Source organism: Wasmannia auropunctata, unplaced genomic scaffold, assembly GCF_000956235.1.
Source record: "Wasmannia auropunctata unplaced genomic scaffold, wasmannia.A_1.0 LD336051.1, whole genome shotgun sequence".
NCBI lineage: Eukaryota > Metazoa > Arthropoda > Insecta > Hymenoptera > Formicidae > Wasmannia > Wasmannia auropunctata.
Window position 1 is genome coordinate 238,480 of NW_012026839.1, and position 10,709 is coordinate 249,188.

The following is a 10,709-nucleotide window of genomic DNA, read 5'->3' on the forward strand; positions in this document are numbered from 1 at the left end:
AATATTTTTTTAAATAATTATATTTAAAAATTTTTTTGAAAATAATCATTTTAAAAAAATTCCATTAACGTAAATGAATATAAAAGACAATTTTACTATAAAACTTTTGTATACAACATTTTTTGAATCTTGAATAAACATCTTGAATAGTTTTCGAGATATAACGAAAGAAAAAAAGAATTAATTTACATATAAGAGGTGGATTCATCCCTTTAAACCGTTTTTTAGCACCAACTGATAATTTCTAAATTCATCTATTTATGTGACCTCAAAGTGTACCAAGTTTCATTAAAATCAGAATTTGACACTTCGCGAGGTTCCCTTGTTAGTCACTTGTGATTAGTGTGAGTGTAAGTGATAGTCAACTGAACTCTCAGTCTCACTGTTGTGACGTGCAACTATACCGTATGTATTTTTCATACTATTTGTTGTGCAGACCACATTAGAGAGATAACAATAATACTTCGGTTGAGGCAACTTCACATATGAAGATATTCTAATTAACCAAATGTTATTTATCCTAAGCACAACGGCTGTACTAATGAGCATATTATACCTTAACAGATGTATGCCATGTCAACATCAATATAACTTAAATTATATAAATTCACGTGCATTTCTTTTCCAAATATAGAGAATATTGATGTAACATCTACAGCAATTTTTTCCGTGAAAAAACAAAGTTGAAAGTTCTTTCTACCTCTCGAGAGCCAGGATGCATTTTCGAATGCAAAAAGACAACGACGACCAAAATGACGCGAACGTAATCTTCCGATGACGTAATCGAAGCAGATGCGCTATCGGCGCAACTTCACGCCGGATTTCTCTCTCGTCGCTTTTCCCGCGTATATATTAGCGGAACAACCTATCGTTAATAATTCTTTGTCTATCCATATCTTATGCATGTTCTTCAGCATCGACGAGGAGGCGGAGGTCCATTTCCCTCTCGGCTCGACGCAACCGAACGACACGCGGCCGTTTCTCCCTGGCTCACGTTAAAATCGCGGCTTCTGTGTGCGTAATGCGGTGGATGCGCGCCTACGGTCGTCGGTTTGTCCGACTCTCTTGACTCGATTTCGCGACCGCAACTCCTCTCCCTGGGAAGATATATCTCTCCCTGTATGCCTCGGCGAACGCCTCTCTTTCTAGCTCTCTCTCTCTCTCGTCCTCTCGCTCTCGCGCGCCGAGTTTGTCCTTCTCGCCCCTTTCCGCAGCCGGTGCCCTTCTCGGATTCTCCGTCTTTCTCCGACGCGACGGGGCCCCGCCGATGGGACCAAGGGGGCCGGAGCGGACCCCGTCGCGGAGACAACATAAAGATTTAAGACTGAGAGATGCGCCAATAAACATGCTGCGCCCCTGCCGCAGTCAGCTCGCGCTTCTCCGCTGTGTGTTCCGTTTCTCCTTCGATTCTGCTCCGCTCCGCTCCGAGATGTTCTGTTCCGCACGCCGTTCGCTGCTCGCAGCCACCGCACATATGCACGCCTGCATATACGCGTACGCGCGTATACAGGGTGTCCTGTCCTCGATAGTTTTAGCGTTTTTTTGCCTTTAAATTCTGCGGCACGAAATCGGGAATGGATTTTTTTTTCTGCTAAAATCATTCTTAAATGTCCAATTATAGGTCGAAGAAAATCTAGAGAAACTAAACAAAACAAATTGTGCTATCTATATATATTAATATATAGTTAGGTAGCACAAAATCTCGATTTTCGTTTTGTTAGTCTCTCCAGATTTTCTTTGATCTAATTGGACATTTAAGAATGATTAGAAATAAGAATAGATTAAGAATTTTAACATGTTAATTCTACCTTTACGAAAAAATCACATTAATTTAATTTGCGATATTTGTAATTTGGAATAAATTCGTCCGCTATTCGTAGAGATTAGATAATTGTTAATCACGCGTCTGGCGATTCATTTCGTTCTCGACGAACACGCCTCTAAAAATCCGTCCTATGACGTTCGAAGAAGAGGTGGCTCCTCCGGATAACGAGATGCGGGTACACCTGCCAGCCTCCTGCGCACGGCGGAAATAAAAGCTCTCCGATGCGAAAGGACGGTCGTATACCGCGAAAGTAGTAGATCGGGACGTTGGTCGAGAGCAAAGCGACAAGGGGCTTGAGAGCCGGGGGACTGCTGCCGGTACTCTCCTCTCTGGCTCTCCCTCGTTCCCTCTCTCTCTCTTCTTTTCTCCGCAGTTTCGCCCCTCCGCTCTCCTCGCTTCCCCGACTTATTTATTCCTTTCTCCGTCGCTAGCTCCCTTTCTTCCTCGACTTCTTCTTTATTTCTCTCCTTTTGCCCGTTTTCTGCTTCCGCAAACGACAGCCGCTTATTTATATCCCGTCTTTGCATCGCGCGGGGCCTTCCCGAGCGAGGGTGCTTTTGCGTTTACTCGCTACTGCCGAGTTGCCGTTGCTGCTGCTGCTGCCGCCGCCACCGCCGTCGATTCTCTTTTTCTTTTCTCTTTCTCTCTCCCTCTCTCTCTCCGTCTTTTAACCCGCCGCTCGTTCCGCGATGCCACACGTAACTTATGTTACGTCATGTCGTCTCGTTAATCATATCCTACGGACACCTCAACGGCTTCATTAATTACTAGCTGTTTATTCCTTGCGCCGCGAGGCTTCCTTGTCCACGCTAATTTACTATCGATACGTATTGCTTTACGTATGTTCCACTGATAACTCGTTTGCGATATCTCTTCAGCGTCCTCCTTCGTCATCGTATCCTCTTCGTCGTTCCTCGGCGTTTCAACAGTGAAACGCGCTTCTTCGAATTAGAAAGGCAGGTCGTGTAACAGCAACAAATGACTTCCTCTCCTCTCGTTCTTCCCTCGATATCCTCCTGGTCCCCACATATCCCACCCTCATTATTTTCCTCTGAGGCACACTTCGCTCGTGACGTGGTCGCGGTTGCCATCATCTGTCAACGCGGCATTGCAGGTCTATATTATCTATTACCTGCCGCGCATCGTTCAACAATGGAAGTCGTCATTAGACAAAAAGGATAATGAATCACTGACGAGTTCTACGTTCGATTTTTTACGCTTAATAGAAAAGGACATTTTTTCAAATTTAAAACTATCCCTTCCTCGTGCGCTTCCGATTTTAAAAGATGCGATTCCCTGCGGATGAATCTCGCCGTTCGACTCGAAACACATCGTCACTCTTACACATCTCTCCTCCGGCCTCCGGGATCGGACGAGAGCGATATCAGGGGAGGGATGGGGAACGCGGCACGGGGGCACGCACACACACCGTCCGTGACAAAAGCGATCGGGACCAGGAGGAGAGCCGAGCAAATAAACGCTGAAAAGAGGAACAAAACCGACATTATGTGGCATTAACATACAAAGTATGTCAGACCCGCGATCCGCAGGCATAACATAGTATCGCGGGATTCGCATGCTTCGCTTCTCGACGCATGCGAGAATGAAGGGAAGAGAGAGAAAGAGCGAATGTACGTATACACACGTGCGCTCACATGTGCGTGCGTATCCGAGAAAGGAAAAAAGATAGAGGGAAAAAGACGGAAGACGGCCGTTGTTGAGTGTGTGAAACGAGGGACCAAGAGGGTAGGATGACGAACGCGATGTACCGGCGAAGGGCTCGCGCGACAAGGACGAAAGAGGGAACGGAAAAGGATCCGCAGCGGCGGATCTCGCTAAATAGGCGCTCACACGAGACGCGTCCTCACAATTAATCGCATTTTACGTTCGCGATTATCTCACGATAACGATTTATTTCTCGAATATATGTATATCTGACATTCATCTTCTAGTATGAAAAGAAATTGTAGCAGTTTGTCAAATGATATTTCGACGTTAACATCAATCTTATATTCGCCGGACGTGTCAAACTCTGAAAAATTTTCTTCGGTTTTACATATCATTCACAGAATCCGCGGCACAGGGAAGGGAGAGCGAGACCGGCGTTTTACGTTATCCTTGCGGTCCTCCGTAGGTCCCGTCCCTTCGCTTCGCTGTCCCCACAGTGTGTGTGTATGTGTGTGTGTGTGCCACGCGGTGGCGGCTTAACGCAAAAGAGGAGGCTCCCGGGAGAAACGGGGAACGGGGACGAGAAGGGCGGAATAGCAGAACGGGCGGGTAAGGGAAAGAGATCCGAGAAGGCAGCAAAGAGCACAAGGCGGTAGTGGCAAAGGGAAAAAACGAAGCGCATATATCGGGGCCGACCGACGACGACGACGACGACACAAACGCTGGGGATACACGCATACACGTACACGCATATATGCACAAAAGGAAGGATCTCCTTCGGTGTCACCACCGTTCGCCGGACTCCCGATCGGCTACCGCTAGCGAAGGACTGCGATCCACTGCGAGGACGATAAAACTATCGCACGGTCCGCACATGTGGAACGAAATAAATATCGAATGAGGCAATGGCGTGACATATATAAAAAAAGTTTTCTCGTGACTTAGGAATAAAATATTGACAAATTAAAAAAATAACATTTTTAACACTTTATCTTTTCCAAAAATTGCAATGATTTATTTCTCAAACACTTATAATAGTTAACTTTCGAGAAAATTGAGAAGATAACAAAAAAAAAAGAAAAATGCGCGTCTACACAAGTCATACTATAAAAATTTATACAAAAACTCTTGAGAGCTAATTGATAAGAATAAGACGCGTAGTACTAATACTATGAAAGCTTATATATAATAATAATATATATACAATAAAGTGTTCAAATGCTCATGATTATAAAAATTAATGGATCAATTCTAAGTAGATTTGTAAGGCTCATAATTTGTTCTCGTAAGACTTGTAAGAACTGCTATGATTGCTTGTAACTTTAATGCAGTATCTTTACAGGCAAGCTTTCTGCTAGTTGATTTATGTGAAAATCGTAAATCTTTACGAATATGTTTTTCGATAAGCACAGAATTACAATTTCAGTCATAACTTCTTACAAGTTTTACGAGAACAAATTACAAGCCGTATTGATTCTGCTTAGAATTGATCCATTAGCATGAAGTTTTCATGTAAAACATGTTAATACAGGTCAATGTGAGACACGTACCACGTTAATTCTGATTCGTGCAGAAATAATCTTTAACGCCGCTACTAACATTAAGGCTTAACATTTGACTTATTAATGCGCATTAAGTACCCTTTCGACGATAAAATTCCACGGCATTTAAGGTGGATCTGATATCTTATCAGCCAGTGTAAATAGGCAGTAGTTCCAAATATGTTCTCTAGTACTTCTTGAGGGAGAATTTCTACGAAATAGAATACCGACAAATAAAACGAATGTTATGCTTAACGATTGATCGTTTTAATTGAGAAATACTCACGACTGGGATCGCTGTGTGTTAACAGCTGAATGTCATTTTCTTTAGTGAATTCCTGCAAGGCCGGTGGTACTACGCAACACGTGGCTAAATTGATCTGTACAATATTTGGTTTTATCTGTAATAAGAGTGAATATCATAATGCGAAAATAGATTCAAAAGAGTACGAATATCGTTTTGTACAACTTATTCTTACGTTGGCCCACTGGAACAGTTCGATGAAAGTGTTTGTATTAATATCGCTCAGTCCGACGCTGGATAATTTGTCAACCTTTACGTATTCCTCTACCACCGACCAAATTTTCTTTAACGACGACAGCATATCTTCCGGACTCTCGCCGCTCTTGTAAGCTATCACTAATGACTCTATAGTATCCGTACATAGTGCCTGAAATGCTGCAAAGCGTGAAGCACATTAGGAATACACAAGAGATTATGTATCACGATTGCGGACGTACCTTGATTCAATGCCTCTTTTAGCGAATCGACATCAGGTGACGAGATAAATACTTTTACGGTGATCTTCAAGTCCTTCCTATCCTCGTCCTGCAAACTCGTGTCCCTCTTTCCGTTGATCTAGAATTGACAGAAAATTTATCGGCCGTTCGAAAGCAAAAAAAAAATAAAATAAAAAAAAACTCCCAACTCTCGCTGCAGAAAAACCGTGTATTATACGTACAACTGTCGTGTCGTCCCCCTTGCACTGTTCATCGTTGAGCACGACCTTCAGCGTCTCGATCAACTGAAATGGATATCAACGTGCGACGTCAGGGAGAAAATTTCGACACAGGTGTCCCTAAACCTAACCTCGACCGCGCGCGAATAGACTTTGATCGATACGTCGGGCGAGACGCAACCACTTTACACGTAATGCGCTACGAAATACGCGACGTTACGCAACTGACCTCATCCGTGGAATTCTGACTCGCCTTCTGCCTCGCCTCGCTCAGGGAGAGTATGTTCCCGGTGTTGACGAGCAGACTTTGCGAGAGCATGTCGAGTGAGCGAGCAGCCGGGAATCGACACGGGACTCTCTCACGGCAAGTCTCGCCCGTCGGAGGTTATCGCGCGTGCATTTATACCCTTATATATCGACGTTAACGTGATGTCATCGATCGTGACTCTTCAAATTCCATTCCGCGGTAAAAAAAAGTGTGCAACGGCTCTGCGCGGCGGTACGTGCGGCGTTGTGTCGGGATTCGAATATTTCGTCGTCGACGCGCGAGACGCTTGATTTCCCCTCGCGATCTCCTCTCTCCTTTGATCGCATTGCGTCATGCAATATTTTCTAGTTTTCCCCTCGGACGAAGGATCACTCGAATCAAAGATATTCCGCGAGATCGAGAAGGAACGACGGACATGAATCTCGCGCGATGCTTCGTCGCGCCGCGAAACAACTCCGTATCGAAGGCGCGATCTCAATTGAAGAGAAATTATTGAATTTTACTCCGCAAAAGTACACTTTTCAATTGAAAGCCACGATGGCTCCACAAAGTTTATCGCAATACCGCAATTTAAAACCTGAAAATAATTTTTCATCGCGTTAATCGCAAAATCGCAAACTGCTCGTCGCGATGCGCAGAAGCCGGACATTTCGGAGTTCCCTCGTTTGAATTTGACTTTTTTTTATCGCAAATTTTTCTATGTAAATTAGCGTCGCCGCATGCAGGCTTTTCCGTCGAATTTTCACGCGAGAAATAAGTACTTGACGTCAGAGAATGTCGTTTGAATTCGAATCGTACCAAAAGAATAAAGACCAAAATTATCTCATTTCCTTTTCCTGTCTTTCGTACATACAAAATATGCGTTTGTTCTTGCGAAATCGCATGCAATAAAAGCGTATATTTTTGTTGTCTTGTAGATCTATTCAAGCTACATATATAACGACGAAAAAAACATTCGCGAAGGAATTAAGCAATGTATGTACACTTTTTCTTATAGGTTTCTAATATATATTTAATATATATATAATATATATTTTGTAGGTAACTATAATATTTTGCAAAAGCGAACCACGATTGATGTACTATATCTTTAATCTAGAAACAGTACACCAATCATAGTTTTGCATTTGCAAAATATTAATTTATTTTGAAACTTATAAAAAAAAGTGTCGCAACCTATTTGTTCACGACCGTATGTATGCACATACATACGTTATGCAACTCGTTTTAACAAGCTTGTAATTTTCGTTATCGTTATAACACGTGCGCATTACTCAAAACCCGACTTAATACGGTTTTCGCAATGCGATTGGCCGACGAACAGAGGATGGTAGCACTGAAAATGACTGCGAGAAATCATGCGTTGTCACGGTTCGCCCCGACGTATATTATAAATTATTGCCGAGCTATATGTAATATATGATCATGTGGATGTTATTTATTAGAGCGTCGTAATTATCGAGAGGCGTGACGGAAAAGTAGGGAAAAGCTTCTTTCAGGAGTTTGCCATCCCGCGCGCGTAATTTTTGCGTGATTGCAACGCGCAATACGGAAGGCAATTGATATATCTGCTTATCATTCGGTAATTACATAAACAGACGTCACACAGTACGCACTTACGCAGTCGGAGACTCGAGGCGATTTTTCTATTTTTTTTATTTTTACAGAAATGCCGATTGACATCGTCGCGGTCGCGTACACCGCCATGGTGGCCGGCGGCGGGGTGCTAGGTTACGTGAAATCAAGTGAGTTTGATGATTGTTGTCGACCAAAGTTGATCCCCAGCGAACACAGATTATAGGCTTGTTCTTTATGGCTGAACTGGCTACGCTAGTTCAGAGCTTATCTTTCTTCTTCCAATGTAAAAAGAGAAAGATAAACTGTGAATTATATAGTGCAGTCAGTTCAGCTATATATAAAGAACAGGCCTAAATAACTGCAATGTTGCAGTTAGTAGGCAACATTGTAACATTCCAGCTATATTGCAGAAATATTACAATGTTGTTGCAATGTGTAGTTATAATCTGTGTTTGCTGGGTCACGAGTGATCACGACGTTTGACTCTCGTCGACGCCGTCACTCCGAATTTGACATACATCCAATTCTCGAGTTAACTCGAACTCTTTTCAGATTCCATCCCCTCGCTGGCCGCGGGTCTTTTCTTCGGATCGGTCCTGGGCTACGGTGTCTATCAGACCTCCCAGGATCCGAACAACATTGCGGTTTTCCTAGGGAGCAGTACAGTCCTCGGAAGTGTGATGGCATATCGATTTTACAACACCGGAAAGATAATGCCAGCTGGAGTAATCGCAATACTGAGGTATATCTGTCGACAGTATCGCTTGCGTGTGGAATCTATGCGTTGCAAAAACGTCCATACTAACGTTGAGATATATTTTTCAGTGCTATCATGGTCGTGAGGACAATCACGAAATACTTCTCACCAACAACAGTGCGTCCCTTGAAGACTGAATGAACCGTTTACCATCAAGCATTAGAGATATTGCATTTATTTATAATTTTAATGTTGTCGGTGCAAGGCATGGGGCAGGAAAGGGCGAGAGACAAGTGTAATCAAAGGATTTATAGGAATTGATGATATTTGAACAAAATATATCTTTTTTTCTTCTATGATGGATTTAAAATCATTGTATTATTTCTTATGCGACTGTCAAGTAATCAGTAGGTCTTCAAGATTCGTTCGGATTTGACGCTCTATCTAGATATCCGTTTATCCAGATTACGAATAAATGTGATAAATGTGCTTCAGTAGCAGAATAATTCAATAATAAAACTCAGAATATTTACACAAATATTATACTTAATTGATGGGAATCAGTACATTTTAATCCGTATTCATTCGTGCTCGCCAAAGGACTGATTCTCGAGTTCGTTGCCAGGTCACCGAAAACTTTTTAAAACAAAATCGTAGCAAGCGATCTGTACTTAATCGATATACAAAAGATATTGCACAAAGAAAACGATTCTCCGATTCTCTTACACTTCAAATTCGGGTTATATCCGGATATTCGAATTTTCGAAGAACCCGAATAAAAGTGTCGGATCTAGATCCTGATTTCGAGTTAAGTCTACTTTATTTATCTTATTTTTATTTTATTTATATTTTATTAACGTTATAATATTGTATAATTGTTGAGAGCGTGTGTAAGACGACGAATTCAGATCCGGATCGAAATAATTCGGATATCCGCGGATTACCCGAATAATCAGAATAATCAGGTTTTGAGTTTTCGAATCCAAACCGATCTCGAATAATCGAATATCTGAATATCCGAATACTTATAGAAGCCCTACAGGATTGAGCAGTCGAACACTAGGATGTATATACCTCCTAAAGCATTGGATTGTTTTTGACACAACTGTCAAATAATTGAAAACACTTTTGCACCACGAACAGCACGAGTATTTAAACGTCCGACTCGGCCAACTTCACACGACGAGACGTAAACACGTCGCATCGAGGGTAGCCCGCATTCGCACGGTGCAGATAAAAAAACGGAAACTGACGGAAACGAACGCATATTTGTGTACCGGCGGGAAAAAGATCGACGGAGCGGAGTGCAGAAGGTACAATTATGCGTGAAACGGATGCGCGACGGACCTGATTTTAAGCCCGTATCAGACTAAAGATTGAGATTGAGATTGGAATGGAATTTGACCAATCAAAACAAAGTTCACTAAATTTGAGATTGGTTTTCTTTCTTCTAATTGGTTAAATCCCAATTCAATCTCAATCTGAATCTTTAGTTTGATACGGGCTTTAAGCGGGAGCGTCCCGTTTGACCACGTCCCGATTGACCACAGCCACTCACAGCGGCCGGTGCCTAGAGATTTTCCACTGTTCAAGCGCTGTGAGTGGCTGGTAATCAATCGGGACGTGGTCAATCGGGTATCATCCGCTTTAAGCCCGTATCAGACTAAAGATTGAGATTGGAATGGAATTTGACCAATTAAAACAAAGTTCACTAAATTTAAAATTGATTTTCTTTCTTTTAATTGGTTAAATCCCAATTCAATCTCAATCTCAATCTTTAGTCTAATATAGAGTCCTAGATTATCAGAGAAGCGCGACCGGCTTATGGCAGTATCGCAAAAGTACTAGAAAATATTAAAAATGGCGTCGAATGGCCAATCATAAGTTTGATTTATTCGGCAGCCATTTATAATAGCGATAAATCAATCTTATGATTGGCCATTTGCGTGTCCAATCAGGACTCGTAACACCGGTCGCGCTTCTCTGATAATCTAGGCACAGTTTAATCATACACAGTTACGACAGTTAAGTCGGAACCTTTGATGTTTGTGTTACCCAGTCACGTGACCCTTCGCCATGTTTTGGGTAGTACAAAGGCGTGTAATTTAAAGAAATGAAATAAAAGAGGTTTAAAATCTTAGCTACAAACGTATATCATAAACCTGTCTCTTAT

The 10,709-nt window shown here is 42.3% G+C and overlaps 2 protein-coding genes and 1 long non-coding RNA gene across 7 annotated transcripts in view; 1 reads left to right on the forward strand and 2 right to left on the reverse strand.

Annotated features, from left to right (window-relative positions):
* LOC105451454 overlaps positions 1–770 on the reverse strand; it is a 2,030-nt gene extending 1,260 nt beyond the window's left edge. The window contains exon 1 of the long non-coding RNA XR_974584.1: positions 557–770. This is a non-coding gene — a long non-coding RNA (uncharacterized LOC105451454). The remainder of the gene's footprint in view (positions 1–556) is intronic.
* A 3,802-nt stretch (positions 771–4,572) lies between these two features.
* LOC105451456 (glutamate--cysteine ligase regulatory subunit) lies at positions 4,573–6,336 on the reverse strand. 2 transcript variants are annotated; one of them, XR_974586.1, is made up of 7 exons: positions 6,223–6,336; positions 5,997–6,059; positions 5,776–5,893; positions 5,514–5,713; positions 5,321–5,435; positions 5,031–5,245; positions 4,573–4,743 (listed from the first exon to the last, which is right to left on the reverse strand). XR_974586.1 is itself a non-coding variant. In XM_011691906.1 (6 exons), exons 1-6 carry the CDS (start codon positions 6,310–6,312, stop codon positions 5,094–5,096), a joined length of 738 nt encoding a protein of 245 aa, XP_011690208.1. In that variant the 5' UTR covers positions 6,313–6,336; the 3' UTR covers positions 4,583–5,093. The 2 variants fall into 2 exon arrangements, 1 of the variants encoding a protein (XP_011690208.1); XM_011691906.1 differs by having other exon boundaries at positions 4,583–5,245.
* On the forward strand, positions 6,273–8,892 carry LOC105451455 (transmembrane protein 14C). Of its 4 annotated transcripts, XM_011691903.1 has the most exons (5): positions 6,273–6,357; positions 7,707–7,843; positions 7,929–8,006; positions 8,392–8,581; positions 8,665–8,892. In XM_011691903.1, exons 3-5 carry the CDS (start codon positions 7,931–7,933, stop codon positions 8,735–8,737), a joined length of 339 nt encoding a protein of 112 aa, XP_011690205.1. In that variant the 5' UTR covers positions 6,273–6,357; positions 7,707–7,843; positions 7,929–7,930; the 3' UTR covers positions 8,738–8,892. The 4 variants fall into 4 exon arrangements, with proteins under 4 accessions (XP_011690205.1, XP_011690207.1, XP_011690203.1 ...); XM_011691905.1 differs by lacking the exon at positions 7,707–7,843 and having other exon boundaries at positions 6,296–6,357; XM_011691901.1 differs by lacking the exon at positions 6,273–6,357 and having other exon boundaries at positions 7,586–7,843.
* The last annotated feature ends 1,817 nt before the right edge of the window (positions 8,893–10,709 follow it).